This window comes from Leptonychotes weddellii, chromosome 9 (assembly GCF_054177405.1).
Source record: "Leptonychotes weddellii isolate Sample4059 chromosome 9, ASM5417740v2, whole genome shotgun sequence".
NCBI classification, from domain to species: domain Eukaryota; kingdom Metazoa; phylum Chordata; class Mammalia; order Carnivora; family Phocidae; genus Leptonychotes; species Leptonychotes weddellii.
Genome location: NC_138377.1, coordinates 121,438,549 through 121,455,149, shown reverse-complemented (window position 1 = coordinate 121,455,149; position 16,601 = coordinate 121,438,549). Strand labels below are relative to the sequence as shown.

General features: G+C 53.3%; 1 protein-coding gene across 4 annotated transcripts in view; it reads left to right on the top strand.

Moving 5' to 3' along the window:
* The first annotated feature begins 477 nt into the window (after window positions 1-477).
* KIF7 (kinesin family member 7) overlaps window positions 478-16,601 on the top strand; it is a 22,110-nt gene continuing 5,986 nt past the window's right edge. Inside the window, exons 1-11 of one of the 4 annotated variants that reach the window (XM_081831675.1) lie at window positions 478-629; window positions 2,235-2,590; window positions 3,838-4,038; window positions 4,427-4,820; window positions 5,016-5,553; window positions 6,060-6,176; window positions 6,678-6,905; window positions 7,637-7,758; window positions 8,144-8,259; window positions 8,430-8,582; window positions 9,832-10,034. In XM_081831675.1, coding sequence (XP_081687801.1) covers window positions 2,263-2,590; window positions 3,838-4,038; window positions 4,427-4,820; window positions 5,016-5,553; window positions 6,060-6,176; window positions 6,678-6,905; window positions 7,637-7,758; window positions 8,144-8,259; window positions 8,430-8,582; window positions 9,832-10,034 — 2,400 coding nt within the window. In that variant the 5' untranslated portion in view covers window positions 478-629; window positions 2,235-2,262. Of the gene's footprint in view, window positions 630-1,945; window positions 2,591-3,837; window positions 4,039-4,426; window positions 4,821-5,015; window positions 5,554-6,059; window positions 6,177-6,677; window positions 6,906-7,636; window positions 7,759-8,143; window positions 8,260-8,429; window positions 8,583-9,831; window positions 10,035-16,601 lie in introns of those variants that run through there. The other 3 variants (XM_081831677.1, XM_081831676.1, XM_081831674.1) reach the window with 3 other exon arrangements.

Genomic DNA, 16,601 nt, shown 5'->3' with positions numbered 1-16,601 from the left:
GGGGGGCGTAGGGAGTGCTGCGAAGAGATACAGGGGTAGCAATGGCGGGAGGAGAAAAGGTCTGCACCTGAACCAATGAATTAATGAACAAACAGTAGCTTATCTTTCGTCCACTGTTACTCAGAGTCTAGGGTTGGAAAACCCAACCTCCCCTCGCGGAGCGAAGTCTCCTTGTTTGTTTTCGTCTTCTCACCTGTTGCAACTTGCATTGTAAGATATAGGTGCCCCGCTCCCTGAGCAGGTGGGCTTCTCCAGCTCGGAGCATCAGGCGGGCCTTGGTGGTCGCCGTGTCCCCAGAATTCCGCAAGTCTGCGCTGGAATCAGAGAGCAGCGTCTGCAGCCCCGGACCGCGCTGGGCCCCCCACCCCTTGGGACGTATGACCCCGCCCCTCTGACGAGGCCCCTCCAAACCCCGCCCCTTCAGCCCTGGCCCCGCCCCGTCTGCGGACAGACTCTGCGGCGCCGCCCGGCTCGCGCCTCCGCCCCCGAGAGCCCAGGCGGGCGGAGTTGCGGGTGAGGGGCGGGATGTTTTGGGGGGCGGGGGTCCCGATGACGGCATCGGAGCGCGCCGCGCGGAGGCTCGGAGGCTGACTGCACCGCGGGGGGGGACTGTGCTCCCACCCAAGCAGGTGGGTGTGGGCCCGGGAGGGGTGGAGGTCGAAGACGGGGCGGGTGGGGGGAGGCGCGCGCTCGCCCCCTCCCCGCGCAGGCCTGGGCCGGGTGGCGGGGGGGGGGCCGGCACCTGGGGAGCTCTGACCGAGCACGAGGAACCCCCATCCTTGCGTACCAGCCTCCTGGAGGCCCTTTCCTGGGCGGGCGGGAGCACCCCCTTCCCTAAGTCGGGGGCCTGAGGCCAGCATCCCGGGCCTGGGCGGGAGGAGCGAGCGCCGACGCTGCGAGGGTCGGGTCCGCATTTGTAATCACTTTTCCAAACTCCGGGAGCTCCTGTCCGGTGCCCGCCTCCTCCAGCGCCCGACCGCACCGGTGGAGTTGTCCGGGCGCCCTCGGCGCGCGGCGCTGGAAGAGCTCAGGGTGCGGGGCGCGCGGAGGAGCCCACTGTATTGCGCGATGGTTCCCGCTGTGTCCCCAGGGCCCGGCACCCGGGAGGGACTGGATGAGTGAGGGAACGGACGAACCGTTACATGTGTTGAGAGTTAGTGACAAGTTGAGGGCTGTGGGCCCGGGGGTAGGGGGCGGTGTGGACTGCGATAAGAGGAGAATGGGGACGGGGAAAGTTTTTTGGATGCAGTTTCATCATCACTGTTGGGCAGCTACTAAGCGACCGACCTTGTGCTGGGCGCTGATGATGCAGCACGAAACGGGACAGCAGGGTCCCTGCCTCCCGGCTCCGTCTGCAACAGAGCAGCCAGTGGCTGGTGGGAGCACCACTGGGCACTGTGTGTGTGTGTGTGTGTGTGTGTGTGTGTGTGTGTGTGTAAGCCCGGGAGAGATGGGAGTGTGTTGCAAGCAGAGAAAGGTGAGCAAAGGTGGGCAAAGGTGGGGTGCAGGATGTTAGTAGACAAGGTAGACAGGGCTGTTAGACTTTGGACGATCAAGGGCAGTGGGGAGCCTCTTTGGGGAGAGTTTAAGCAGGAGAATAACAGGATTGCTTTTGCAATTTTGAAAGATGCCCCTGGTTGTCCTGGCGGAGGGCACAGGGAGGCGGAGAGCAGTGAGGAAGCTGGTCAAGAGGTCAGTGGCCAGGACCCGGGCTTTGGCCATAGGATGGGGAGAAGCAGGTGAACCTGAGAGAGATTTAGGAGATGGAATTGGCAGATCTGGTGGCGGGAACTTGGTCTCGAAGGATCTGACTGTTTTGAAGAAGGTGGGGCGGGGATGTGAGGTGACAAAGGCAGAGATTATGGAGACCCCAGTGGGTACTGGGGAAAGGAGTTCCCTGGTGTGGTGGTGGTGGTATTGGGGGGGGTGTCCTAGGAGATGGGGTTCCAGGGGAAGGGTACAGCTAGAACACGGGAGCCCATGGGACTCAGGTGGTGGAGTTAGGGCCTGTTTTGCCAGTGATGGGGGCCATGAAGGGTTACCTGCAGGACTGAGTCGGCCCCTGCAGTATTTGGGCACCAGGCTGGTGCAGAGGACGCTCTGAACTTTAATCACCCTCCCTCCCTGCTCTCCAAGGTCAGGAGCCCCAGGATGTGGCTCCAGGTCAGCTGCGGGGTGGGTCCAGCCCCTGGGGTACAGGTGCTGATGGGAGGGGCCTCTTGCTCTCTCTCTAGGGCCAGGAGGAGCCCCCCCCTCCCCAGCATGGGGCTGGAGAGCCAGAGGCTGCCAGGGGCTGAGGAGGCCCCGGTGAGGGTGGCCCTGAGAGTCCGTCCGCTGCTGCCCAAGGAGCTGCTGCATGGGCACCAGAGCTGCGTGAGGGCGGAGCCTCAGCACAGCCACGTCACCCTTGGGCGAGACCGCCACTTTGGCTTCCACGTGGTGCTGGCTGAGGACGCCGGGCAGGAGGCCGTGTACCGGGCCTGTGTGCAGCCCCTCCTCGAGGCTTTCTTTGAGGGCTTCAATGCCACGGTCTTTGCGTACGGTCAGACAGGCTCCGGGAAGACATACACCATGGGGGAGGCCAGTGTGGGTGAGTGACCCTGCCTGAGGCCCCGGGCCCCGTGCTGAGGGGCCTCGCTGTCGCCGAAACTTCTGCCTTTGCCGTTCCCTGTCGAAGGTGGGAGCGCTGGGGGAAGGAGAGCAGCTTTCCTCCTCAGATCTGCAGCCCACTGGGGGGACCAGCCATGGCAGTAGGCTGACCGGCGGAGGAAGGGAGAGTCCTTGGAGGTGGGGGGCCTTTCGGCTCCAGAAACGAGGTCACACTATGTGGTTCTGGTGATCTCAGCGGGCGGAAAGGGGAGAGAAGTCGGCTTGTCTCTGGAGGTTGTCGGGATGCCTGCCAAGGGTCAGGAATCCGTGTTTGAGTCAGAGTCAGAGTAGTTGGAATGGGGACGGTCCTGGGAGAGCCGTGCTTTGGCTGCCGCCTGGTGAGGGAGCAGGCAGTTCAGTGGAGCTCGGGAGCAGACTCTTGGGAGAGATGCTCTGGGCCAGTTGAAGGAACTGCCCCCATTTTAACTGCCCCCATTTCTCTTAGGTTATAAAAGTATCCATGTTTGTCATGCAAAATTAGGAAAATACAGAAAAACACAAGCACAAAAGAAAACTTACTTGATAATTGCTTTTCAGCCCTGTTAGCATTCCAATTTCTTTCTCTGAAGAGATTATTTTACCTTTAAAAAATGGGATTATATTATACCCATTCTTTTATATCCTGTTTATTTTTCTTAACAATCTATCATAAACATTTCTCTATATCATTATTGTTCAAGCTAATTATTTATTTATTTTTCAAGCTAATTTTTTAAGGGTGGCTTGGCATTCTATGGTATATATGAGATAATTTATTTAACCAGATCCCCTATTGGATCTTAGGACTTTTGAATTTTTTTGAAGTTATGAAGAGTGCTGCTCTGAATATCCTCTTATTACTCCCTTGGGATAAATTTAGGAGGTCCTTTCGATAACTGAGCCTAGACTGTAGTAATGAGCTCCCTGTCCTGGGGAGTAATCAACCCAGGGGTATCTGCTGATCTAGCAGGGATGTAGTGGAAGGGATGCTTACATCATGAGAGGGGTTGGTGGGACCTTGAGAGGTTGCTTCCAACTCTGAAATTCTATAATTCTGCCTGACCACCCTGGAGCATGGGCTGGCTCAGGCTACCCAGCCATCCTGGCCTCTGCTGTTGCCTTCATGCTGGAGCCCCAGCCTCCAGTTGCTGGCAGGGGCCCTGTCCAGCTGAAGGCATGGTGGCAGGAGGCTCTGTGGTGTGTCCCCAGCGTCCCTTCATGAGGACGAGCAGGGCATCATCCCACGGGCCATGGCTGAAGCCTTCAAGCTTATCGATGAGAATGACCTGCTGGACTGCCTGGTGCATGTGTCCTACCTGGAAGTGTATAAGGAGGAGTTCCGGGACCTGCTGGAGGTGGGCACTGCCAGCCGTGACATCCAGCTTCGGGAGGATGATCGGGGAAATGTTGGTGAGGACCTCCCAGGGCCTCCACTGGCTGGGAGTGGGGCTTCACCTGCTGAGGGGTGGTTCACCCGTCCGGGAGGGGTACCTCCCAACTGGGGAACCCAAGCTTTGGAAGGTTGTGCCTTCCTGGCTCCTGTCTCCCGTGAGTTCAGTATATACTTCTGTACCCAGAGTGCAAGGCATTGAGGTGGGCTTGGGACAAGCTGGAGCCCCGAGGCCCGAGCCAGGATGAACAGGACACGCCACCCCCTACCCCCCGGGTGTCCCGGGCATGGGGAAGGGGCACCTGGGTCAGGAAGAGCCGTAGAGGGCCAGCCCTGCTCTGCCTGCCCTCCTGGCCGGGCAGTCCCGGGCAGCCCCTGGCCCGGGCTCACCGCCTTCCGTGCCCGCAGTGCTGTGTGGCGTGAAGGAGGTGGACGTGGAAGGCCTGGACGAGGTGCTGAGCCTCCTGGAGATGGGCAACGCGGCGCGGCACACGGGGGCCACACACCTCAACCGCCTGTCCAGCCGCTCACACACCGTCTTCACCGTGACCCTGGAGCAGCGGGGGCGCGCCCCCAGCCGTCTGCCCCGACCCGCCGCGGGCCAGCTGCTCGTGTCCAAGTTCCACTTCGTGGACCTGGCGGGCTCGGAGAGGGTGCTCAAGACGGGCAGCACGGGCGAGCGGCTCAAGGAGAGCATCCAGATCAACAGCAGCCTCCTGGCGCTGGGCAACGTCATCAGCGCCCTGGGCGACCCCCAGCGCCGCGGCAGCCACATCCCCTACCGGGACTCCAAGATCACCCGGTGAGGGCCCTGCGGCCGGCGGCCCACGGGAGCAGGGGCCCCTCTCGGGCTGCTGAGCGGGAGGAGGCGAGTAAGGGATGGGTCCCATCTGGCTTCGGGGCGCGCCGTCCACCAGTCCGAGGTGCCGGCCCGCGGGGTACGATTCGGGGTCCGGGCGCGCTGGGGCCCCTGACGCGCCCCACCTGGCGTCCTCAGGATCCTCAAAGACTCGCTGGGCGGGAACGCCAAGACGGTGATGATCGCCTGCGTCAGCCCCTCCTCCTCCGACTTCGACGAGACCCTCAACACCCTCAACTACGCCAGCCGCGCCCAGAACATCCGCAACCGCGCCACCGTCAACTGGCGGCCCGAAACGGAGCGCGCGCCCGAGGAGGCCGCGGCCGGCGCGCGGAGGCCCCCGCGCCACCGCTCGGAGACGCGCATCATCCACCGCGGCCGGCGCGGCCCCGGCCCCGCCAACGCCCCCGCCGCCGCCGCCGCCGCCCGCCTGGGCGCCGAGTGCGCGCGCTACCGGGCGCGCACCGACGCCGCCTACAGCCTCCTGCGCGAGCTGCAGGCCGAGCCCGGGCTGCCCGGCGCCGCCGCCCGCAAGGTGCGCGACTGGCTGTGCGCCGTCGAGGGCGAGCGCAGCGCCCTGAGCTCCGCCTCCGGGCCCGACAGCGGCATCGAGAGCGCTTCAGCCGAGGAGCAGGCCACGCAGGGGCCCGGCGGGCCCACGGTGGCCAAGGGCCAGGTGTGGCCCCGGGGAGGGAGGGAACGGGGAAGGAAGAGGTCTTCATATAGCCAGCCGTGCCCCTGCCCCTTGTCCATCAGCAGAGCACATTGCCGATTCAGAGGCAGTACTGCTGATGACCTCGATCACATTCCTTACCCTCCCCGAGCCTCAGGGTCTCTATCTGTGAAATGGGGCTAACATTGGTTATCTACCTCTGGGCATGTTCTAAGGGCCGAAGGGGTACCAAGTGCCCAGCCCAGCATGCTGTGGAGCCTCAGTAGGTGGTTCCTAATAATAGTGGTGATGTTATTATTAATAAAAGTATGATTAATAATGACAAGAGATGGCGCAAATAGCTTGCAGAGGGGACCACTGGCAGGGTGGGCTCTGGAGCCCCGATTGCTGCCAGGGCTTGCAGCAGAGTGGCCAGCTGGGCTAGGGGAACCCCTGGCAGGGCAGAGGGAGGGCTGGGGTGTCCCAGAGACAGGCAGGCTTGTCCTGAAGTCTCTCTCCTTGCCCCTTAGGACGAGGAAGGGGCAATGCAGCTGCTTGCCCTGCAGAGCCAGGTGGCCCGGCTGGAGGAGGAGAACCGAGACTTTCTGGCTGCGCTGGAGGACGCCATGGAGCAGTACAAACTGCAGGTGGGGGGCAGGCTTCCTTGAGGTGAAATTCAGAGAAGAGGGAGTTAGCCAGGGCGGGCTTCTGACAGGGTGGAAAGAGATGGGGGAGGAACAAGTGAGCAAGTGTGGAGGTGAGGAACAGATGGTGCGGGTGGGTGTGCGGGATGAGAGGTGGGACTGGAGGGGCAGCGGGTCTGGTCCCTGGAGTCAGGCCCTTTTGTCCCAAGGTAACTGGGTCAGCATTGATCTTGGCGCCCTCTGGCGGCTGTGATTGGCATGGAAGTGGCGGACTGACGGAGGGAGGGATAGGACTTAATTGGGTGGGGTGAGTTTGACCCTGAACTAGTGCGGGGGGAGGGGGGGCGGTGCGAGGGCCCAAGAGGTGGTCAGAGGTATTTGGCCCTTCTCAGTTTTAGCCCAGAGAGGGTGGGGTGGCCTCAGACCTGTTCTTCAGTTTTCTGTCGGCATCCCTGCGCCCTCCCCACCTGCGCCCCGCATCAGCACCAGGCACTTGTCTTCCAGAGCGACCGGCTGCGGGAGCAGCAGCAGGAGATGGCAGAGCTGCGGCTGCGCCTAGAACTGGTGCGGCCCGGCTGGGGGGCCCCAGGGCTCCTGCAGGGCCTGCCTCCCGGGTCCTTTGTGCCCCGACCTCACACAGCCCCCCTGGGGGGTGCCCACAGCCACGCGCTGGGCATGGTGCCCCCTGCCTGCCTTCCTGGAGATGAAGTTGGCCCCGAGAACTGGGGAGAGGTGAGGAGGTGGTGAGGCTGGGTGTCTGTTGAACTGGACAGCCTTGGGCAGAGGAAGGGCGGTGCCAGGGAATGTGGCCCTCACCCCAGGCTTTCCTGGGACGAGCTGGGAGACGCCCCTTTCCAGTGCCCCTAGAGGAAGGGCCAAAATTTGGGTGACTCTGTAGGGCCGCTCAGAAGGATCTGCTGCCATTGGGCATCCCTGGGCTGGCTGCAGATTGTGGAGGTTACAGAGGGGATTCTGGCTTCCGGCACTGGATGGGAAGCTTGCATACCTCCAGAGATGGGGAGCTTATCACCTCTGAGGTTACCCCTTCTGTCTTTGCAAGTTTACTTTCCCATGAGCCCTAATCGCCCTGAGCTTGGCCTCCTACTTGGGACCTTTTGGACAAAGGCTGCTCCTGCATCTTCCTGAAAGCTCTGGGTCATCTCCGCTGTAAAAGCACAGAGGAGAGGGAGGGCGTGAGTTTGGCAGGAGTCTGTTACACACCCACCACTCGGGCAGAGTGTTGTTGGTGAGATAAAGACTTGGGTGCAGATGGCCTGTATACAAAGATAGGGCAGACTGTCACCTGAGGAGTCCCAGGTGCTGGGTGGGGGAGGGAGGGAGCTCCTGCTCCAACTTGGGATGGGCAGGGCGGGGCATGGGGGGCACCAAGACTGGTGATGGGAAATGCCTGGTGGAGGGCGCCCTGGAGCCTTCCTGTCCTGAAGCCCTTGGCACTCCCCTAGGAGGTGACAAATGGCAGAGAGGCTAGAGCCACGGCGGAGGCAGACAGGCCCGGCAGCGGCTCTTCAGCTGCCTCGGACGAGGAGGAGGAGGAGCCCCCCCAGCGGACCCTGCACCTGCGCAGGTGAGTGGGACCAGCTGCCACCCGACAGAAACCACCTCAGGGCCCAGGCTGGGTAGGGGGAGGACCCCGCTGTGGTCTCAGGGTGCCCTCACCTCCATTCCCCCGTGCAGTTGGGAAGAACAGATGGGGGCGGGGGGCTTGGGACCCAGAGTCCTCACTGGGGTGAATGTGCTGCAGGGTGGGCCAAGGCTTCCCAGTTCTCAGCCTTCAAGGCGGCCCTCGGTGCCCCCAACAGCCCAGCGCCCCCTAAGCTCAGCCCCCCTGGCCTCAGTTCTTCCAGACTAACACCCTGGGGTTCCATTGGCCCTGAGGGGATAGAAGGCCCAATGGCTTCTCTTCCTTCCTCTGGCTGGGAAGGGTACAGACTCCTGCTTCTGTCTTCCAGAAACGGGATCAGCAAGTGGAGCCAGAGGGTGGGGGCCTGCCCAGGGAGTCCACTCGACAAGAAGGGCCCAGAGCTTCACCTTGAGGAACTGGGTGCAGCCATCCCGGGGCCCAGAGGTGAGCTGGGTCCGGGGCGGAGAGGGCTCTGACCCTCCCCTCCGTGGTCCTGCACTAGCCATCCTGGACAGTCCACACCTCATCCCTGGCTGCCCCTGCCCAGGGCGTGCTTCTTCCCTCCCCCGCCACCCCCTGTTGGGGCAGCGGCCTTGACAGTGGGCTTGTTACAGTCGTTGGTGGGAGCAAGGCCCTGGCTCGACCCCGTCAGACCCCCGCTGCCATGGCCTCTGAGTGGCGGCTGGCGCAAGCCCAACAGAAGATCCGAGAACTGGCCATCAACATCCGCATGAAGGAGGAGCTCATTGGCGAGCTGGTCCGCACAGGTGAGGTGGTGGGCTTTCGGGTGGGTCTCCCACCTGAGGGTGGTTAGGAGCAGGGGCCAGATGGTTTAAGTTTGGTAACCAGCTAGCCTCTTCCAGCTGTAGGACCTTGAGCAAGTAGGATAGCGCCTCTGTGACTCAGTTTTCTCATCTCTAAAGTGGGGATAGTAATTGTCCCTGTTCTATGGGTTGTTGAAGTGAGTTAATTCAGCTGAAGTAATTAGGCTGGTTCTCAGGAAGCATTACCTATGAGGAGTAGTTGTATTTACTAGTTGTCTGCTGTGTGAGGCAGTGTGGTGCACTCAGACCTCTTGGTCTTAGGGAGCAAACAGTGTCCCCAAATCATGCTCTGTCTACCCCTGGTGATGTGTGTAAAGGGCCTGGGAATGGTTTGAGGTAGTGACCAGCTGAGACTTTTTATTTTAATAGTTACATGTTTGTTACAAAATGCCTGATGAAGAATTTCAAACACAGGAGGAGAGACTGGGCCAGTGGGGTCCTCACCCCATTACCCAGATTTAGTGTTACGAGGTTTTCCCCACATTGATCTCTCCCTTTTCTCTTTGCTGAGTGTTTTGAAGCAAATCCCCACAAATCTTGTCATTTGGCCCCCACACATTTCGGTATGCCTCTTTTTGGACATTTTAACCAAAATGCCGTGAGCACATCTGACAAAACTTCCTGTCACCTGGATGCCCAGGGCACGGCCGTCCCCGAAGTTCCTCGGCAGGGTCTGTGGACCGCTGGTTTGCTGGAACCCAGCTCCACATGTGTCCCACATGCTGTGTGTGCTTGTTAGGCGTCTGAAGTCTCCCTTCTAGCTCCTTCTCAAAGTCCTGTAGAATGTCTCAACCCCCACCCCCTCAACCCCATGTTCTCGGTTTGCCTATTTGCTTCTTCATGTTGTTATTTAACTTGCTCCTCTGTCCTCAGATTTCCTGCAAATGGAAGTTAGTTCTAGAGGCTTAATAATATGCAGGCCCAAGCTCTATATTTGTTAGTATGTATTAGGTAAAACTAAAGCCAATTTAACCCATTAATATCCCTGGATTGCTGTTACTGATAAGGCCCATTTAAAAAGCGAGTGATTTAAAAGAAAGTAGATTAACTCATGGTACCTGTGGTACCTTGGCAAAGCCCATGCAGGTGCCCCTGGCTGGCGGGTGACTGGAACCCCTCCCAGGGGTGTGAAGGGATGGTCCTCCTGGGGGAGAGGGGCGGCCTGTGATGAGCACCCCCCCCCTTCTTCCAGGGAAGGCGGCCCAGGCCCTCAACCGCCAGCACAGCGAGCATATTCAGGAGCTGGAGCGGGATGCAGAACAGGTGCGGGCTGAGCTGAGTGAAAGCCAGAGACAGCTGCGGGAGCTCGAGGGCAAGGAGCCTCAGGACGCCGGAGAGCGGTCCCAGCTCCAGGAGTTCCGCAAGAGGGTCGCTGCTGCCCAGAGCCAAGTGCAGGTCAGTGTTGGGATCCCGGGGTGGCGGCTGGAGTCCTGGGATCAAGACACGTGGGTCCCAGGGCCCACGTTCACTGGAACCTGTGGATGTTCAGGGCCTTGTGCCCCCAGCTTCTAGCTGGTTTGGCCTCCCGGGGTGAGGCTGGTGTTACACAGAAGTTGGCAGCCTGGGGGGTCGGCTCAGCTTTAAACACGGCAGAGGCAGGGAGGCCAGTTCTGCCTGGAGACCGGTAAGAGGGGAAGGGTGGGCATCGAAAGCAAGGTACCCATTCCTCATGCGACCCTCGCCTCCCAGTTCCCCAGGCACTTACCTCTCCATTCCATCTTCCCTCTGTCTTTCTACCCATCCATCCATATGTCTGTCTCATCCATACACCTGTTTATCATTTTGTTGGTTCGTAACCCCCTCTGGAGCTTCCCAGGTATAACCTGAAATGGGTCCCCACACTCGGAGGGAGAAATGGAAGAAAGAGACAGCCATTCCAAGTGGGAAGGTGGCGGGTTTACTGAGCAAGGGAACTTGTCTTGGGTGCCCCTCTTTCTGCAGTGGGCTCTGAGCCATCAGCAGGGGATCTGATTCACTTGGAAGTGGCTCCTTTGGTGGCTCTCTGGCTACACTGGAGGCAGATGCCCCAGCAACAACATAGGCACGTGTAAGAGAGAATGCAGAATAAGACACTGATTCCAAAATCAGTGACAGCTTTTTCTAAGAGCCCCATGATTCGAACCACTGATTTAATAAGTTCCCGAGGCTGGGGGTTGGATCACTCAGGCCGTTCACTTATGTCCTTATGTGATTTAATAAAGATCATACATTAGCAGACTCATCAGCTGTGAACACACCACATTCTGTTTGGATAATGGCACCCAGGTGCCTCCTTGTGGAGTAATAATGTCTCAGGCCATCCTAGTTTGGAGAATAGCTATTCTCATCAGAGACATTTCAGTGTTCAGTAACAACAGACTTTGTTGGCTATCATCTAAGGCTTGCTGGATGAATTCAGTAAGGGCTTCTCTGTGTGCTGTAACCTCCAGGCCAGTGAAGGGAACCAAGATGGCAGCCACATCTTGGGTGGCTCATTTAAGCATCTGCCTCAGCTCAGGTCATGGTCATGGGTTCTGGAATCGAGCCCTGCGTCAGGCTCTCTGTTCAGCGGGGAGTTTGCTTCTCCCTCTCCCTCTCCCCTCTGCTTGTGCTCTTTCTTGCTCACTGTCTCTCAAATAAATAAAGTCTTTGAGAAAAATAATAATACTGCAATAAACATAGGGGTGCTTGTATCCTTTCGAATTAGTGTTTCCATTTTCTTTGGGTAAATACCGATTACTGGATCATCATATGGTATTTCTATTTTTAATTTTTTGTGGACCCTCCATACTGTGTTCCATAGTGGCTGCACTGATTTGCATTCCCAGCAACAGTTCATGAGGTTTCCTTCCCCAACCCCCCATCCTCACCAACACTTGTTATTTCTTGTCTTTTTAATTCTAGCCAATCTAACAAGCATGAGGTGATATCTCATTGTAGTTTTGATTTGCATTTCCCTGATGATGAGTGATGTTGAGCATCTTTTCGTGTGTGTTGGCCATCTGGAAGTCTTCTTTGAAGGAATGTCTGTTCATGTCTTCTGCCCATTTTTAATTGGATTATCTTTTTGGGGTTGAGTTGTATAAGTTCTTCATATATTTTGGATACTCACCCCTTATTGGATATGTCATTTGCAAATATCTTCTCCCATTCTGTAGGTTACCTTTTAGTGTTGTTGATTGTTTCCTTTGCTGGGCAGAAGCTTTTTTTATTTTTGATGTAGTCCCAAAGTTTCTCTTTCTAGTTCCCTTGCCTCAGGAGACCTATCTAGAAAAAAGTTGCTCCAGCCGATGTCAGAGAAGTAACTGCCTGTGCTCCCTTCTAGGATTTTTATGGTTTCAGGCCTCACATTTAGGTCCTTAACCCATTTATTTTTGTGTATGGTATAAGTGAGTGGTCCAGTTTCATTCTTTTACATGTAGCTGTCCAGTTTTCCCAACACCAATTGTTGAAGAGACTATCTTTTTCCCATTGGATATTCTTCCCTCCTTTGTCAAAAATTAACCCTATAAGTGTAGTTTATTTCTGGGCTTTCTATTCTGTTTTGTTGATCTGTGTGTCTTTTTTTTTTTTTTTTAAGATTTATTTACTTGAGAGAGAGAGAGAGTGCATGCCCAAGTGGAAGGGGCAGAGGGAGAGGGAGAGGGAGAGAAATCCTCAAGCAGACTCCTCACTGAGTGCAGAGCCTGTCACGGGGCTTGATCCCAGGACCCTGAGATCATGACCTGAGCCAAAATCAAGAGTAGGACACTCAACCCACTGAGCCACCCAGGCGCCCTGTGTGTCTATGTTTCTGCCAGCACCGTGCTGTTTTGATTACTACGGCTTCGTAATGTAACATGGAATCTGGGATTGTGATACTGCCAGCTTTTTCATTTCCAAGATTGTTTTGGCTATTTGGGGTCTTTTGGGGTTCCATACACATTTTATGATTGTTTGTTCTAGCTCTGTGAAAAATTCGGTTGGTATTTTGATAGGGATTGCATTAAATCTATAGATTGCTTTGGGTGGTATGGACATTTTAACAATATTTGTTCATCCAATCCATGAGCATGGACTGTCTTTCCATTTGTGTCATCTTCAATGTCTTTCATCAGTGTTTTATAGTTTTCAGAGTACAAACCTTTTACCTCTTTTGTTAGGTTTATTCCTAGATGTTTTATTATTTTTGGTGCAATTGTAAATGGAATTGTTTTCCTAATTTCTCTTTCTGCTGCTTCATTATGAGGGTGAAGAACTGCAACAGATTTCTGTACACTGATTTTGGATCCTACAACTTTACTGAATTCATTTATCAGTTCTAGCGAGGTTTTTTTGGTGGAGTCTTTAGGGTTTTCTATATATAGCATGAGTATGTCATGTGCGTACAGTGACAGTTTTACTTCTTTCTTGCCAATTTGGATGTCTTTTATTTCTTTATGTTGTCAGATTGCTGCGGTTAGGACTTCCAGTACTATGTTGAATAAAAGTGGTGACAGTGGACATCCTTGCCTCGTTCCTGACTGTAGGGGGAAAAGCTCTCAGTTTTTCACCGTTGAGTATGACGTTAGCTGTGGGTTTATCATATATGGCCTTGATTATGTTGAGGTTTGTTCCCTCTGAACCTACTTTGTTGAGGGTTTTTATCATGAATGGATGTTGTTAGTCACATGCTTTTTCTGCATCTATTGAAATGATCGTATGGTTTTTATCCTTTCTCTTATTGATGTGATGTAGCACACTGACTGATATGCAAATATGGAACCACCCCTGCATCCTGGGAATAGATCACACTTGATCGTGGTGAATGATTTTTTTAACGTTATTGTTGGATTTGGTTTGCTAGTATTTTGTTGAGGATTTTTGCATCTGTGTTCATCAGAGATATTGGCCTGTAGTTCTCTCTTTTGGTAGTGTCTTTATCTGGTTTTAGTATCATGGTAGTGTCGGCTTCAGAGAATGGATTTTCCTTCTATTTTTTGGAATAGTTTGAGAACAATGGGTATTAACTCTTCTTTAAGTGTTTGGTAGAGGGGTGCCTGGGTGTCTCAGTCAGTTAAGTGTTCGACTTTTGATTTTTGGCTCAGGTCATGATCTCAGGGTCCTGGGATCAGGCCCTGTGTTGGGCTCCCCACTCGGTGGGGCTTCTGCTTGACTCCCTCTCCCTCTGCCCCTCACCCTGCTCGTGCTCTCTCTCTCTAAAAGAAAATCTTTAGGGGCGCCTGGGTGGCTCAGTTGGTTAAACGACTGCCTTCAGCTCAGGTCACGATCCTGGAGTCCCAGGATCGAGTCTCTCATCGGGCTCCCTGCTCGGCAGGAAATCTGCTTCTCCCTGTGAACCTCCCCGCTCTCGTGTGCTCTCTCTCTCTCTCATTCTCGCTCTCTCAAATTAATAAATAAATCTTTAAAAAAAAATGTTAAAAAAAATAAAATCTTTAAAAATAAATAAATAAACATCTGGTCCTAGACTTTTGTTGGTTGGGGGTTTTTTTTTGTTACCAATGCAATTTCATTGCTGATAATCGGTCTGTTCAAATTTTCTATTCCCGGTTCAGTTTTGGGAGGTTATGTTTCTAGGAATTTATCCATTTCTTCTAGGTTGTTCAATTTGTTGGCATATTATTTTTCATAATATTCTCTTACAATCCTTTGTATTTCTGTGCTGTTGGTTATTTCACTTTCATTTCTGATGTTGAGTCCCCCCCCCTTTTTTTTTTAATAGGTTTGGCTAAAGGTTTATCAATTTTGTTGATATTTTCAAGGAACCAGCTCCTGGTTTCATTGATCGGTTCTACTGTTTATTTAGTTTCTATATCACTTATTTCTGCTCTAATCTTTTTTTTTTTTTAAGATTTTATTTACTTATTCATGAGAGAGAGAGAGAGGCAGAGGGAGAAGCAGACTTCCCGCAGAGCGGGGAGCCCGATGCGGGACTCGATCCCAGGACTCCGGGATCATGACCTGAGCCGAAGGCAGACGCTTAACCATCTGAGCCACCCAGGCGCCCTCTGCTCTAATCTTTATTATTTCCTCCCTTCTGCTGGTTTTGGGTTTTGTTTGTTCTTTTTCTAGCTCCTTTAGGTGTAAGGTTAGGTTGTTTGAGATTTTCCTTGCTTCTTGAGGTAGGCTTGTATTGCTACAAATTTCCCTCTTAGAACTGCTTTTGCTGCATCCCAGAGATTTTGGACCATTGTGTTTTCATTTTCATTTGTTTCTGTGTATGTTTTGATTTCCTCTTTGATTTCTTGGTTGACCCATTCATTGTCTAGTAGCATATTTAACCTTCATGTATTTGTGCTCTTTCCAGATTTTTTCTTGCAGTTGATTTCTAGTTTCATAGCGTTGTGGTCAGAAAGGGTACACGGTGTTTGACTTTTATCTTTTTGAATTTGTTGAGATTTGTGTCCTAATATGTGGTCTGTCCTGGAGAATGTTCCACGTGCACTTGAATGTGTATCCTGCTGTTTTAGGATGGAATGTTCTGAATGCATCTGTTGAACCCATTCTGGTCCAGTGTGCCATTCAGAGCCACTGTTTCCTTGTTTATCTTCTGTTTGATCTGTCCATTGATGTAAATGGGGGGGGTAAAGTCCCCTACTATTATTGTATTACTATCAATGACTTTCTTTATGTTGGTTATTATCTGCTTTATGGATTTGGGTGCTCCCATGTTGGGTGCATCAATATTTACAATTGTTATATCTACTTGTTGGATTGTCCCCTTGATGATTATATAGTGTCCTTCCTTGTTCTTGTTACAGTCTTTGTTTTAAAGTCTATTTTGTCCCATTATCAGTATTGCTACCCTGGCTGTCTTTTCACATCCATTTGTGTGATAAATGGTCTGCATCCCCTCACTTTGGATCTGTAGTTGTCTTTTGGTCTGAAATGAGTCTCCTGTAGGCAGCATATAGATGGGTCTTATTATTTTATCCTGTCACCTATGTCTTTTGATTGGAGCAGTTAGTCCATTTACGTTCAAAGTAATTATTGATAGGTATGTACTTACTGCCATTTTGTTACTTGTTTAATGGTTGTTTTTTGTAGTTCCTCTTGGTTCCTTTATTCTCTTGCTTCTTCTCTCATGGTTTGCTGGCTTTCTTTAATGACATATTTGGATTCCTTCCTCTTTATTTTTAGCATATCTATTACTGGTTTTTGATTTGCGGTTACCAATACATTTGTGTATAATATTTTCTGCATGTAGCGGTCTATCTTCAGTTGATGGTGGGTTGAGTTTGAACCCATTCTTTACTCCTCTTCCCTCCACGTTTTAGGTATATGGTTTCATACTTTACATCCTTTTGAGAGTCCCTTCACTGATTTTTACAGATGAAGTTATTTTTACTGCTTTTGTGTTTGTTACTTTTCTTACTCTTACTTACGGTCTTTTGTTTCCACTCAGAGCCACCTTCAGCATTTCTTGCAAGGCTGGTTTAGTGGTCATGAACTCCTTTAGCTTTTGTTTGGGAAATTCTTTATGTCTCCTATTTTAGGAGGCCACTTTCTTCTGATCTGCAAAGTTTCTGCTGAAAAATCTGTTGATAGCCTTATGGGGTTTCCCTTGTATGTAACTATTTTAACTGCTTTTATTTTTGTTTTATTTTATTTTTTTAAGATTTTATTTATTTGAGAGAGAGAGCGAGCAAGTGAGAGTGAGAGAGAACACGAGTGGGGGGAGAGGCAGAGGGAGAAGCAGGTTCTCTGCTGAGCAGGGAGCCAGATGCGGGGCTTGATCCTAGGACTCAGGGACCACAACCTGAGCCGAAGGCGGATGCTTAAATGACTGAGCCACCTAGGTGCTCCTCTTAACTGCTTTTAAAATTCTCTCTTTATCACTACTTTTTGCCATTTTAATTACTAGGTGTCTTGGTGTGGGCCTCCTTGGGTTGATTTTGTTGGGGGGGTCTCTGTGCCTCCTGGATCTGGATATCTGTTTCCTCACCCAGAACAAGGACGTTTTCAGCTGTTATTTCTTGAAATAAAATTTTTGCCCTCTTTTCT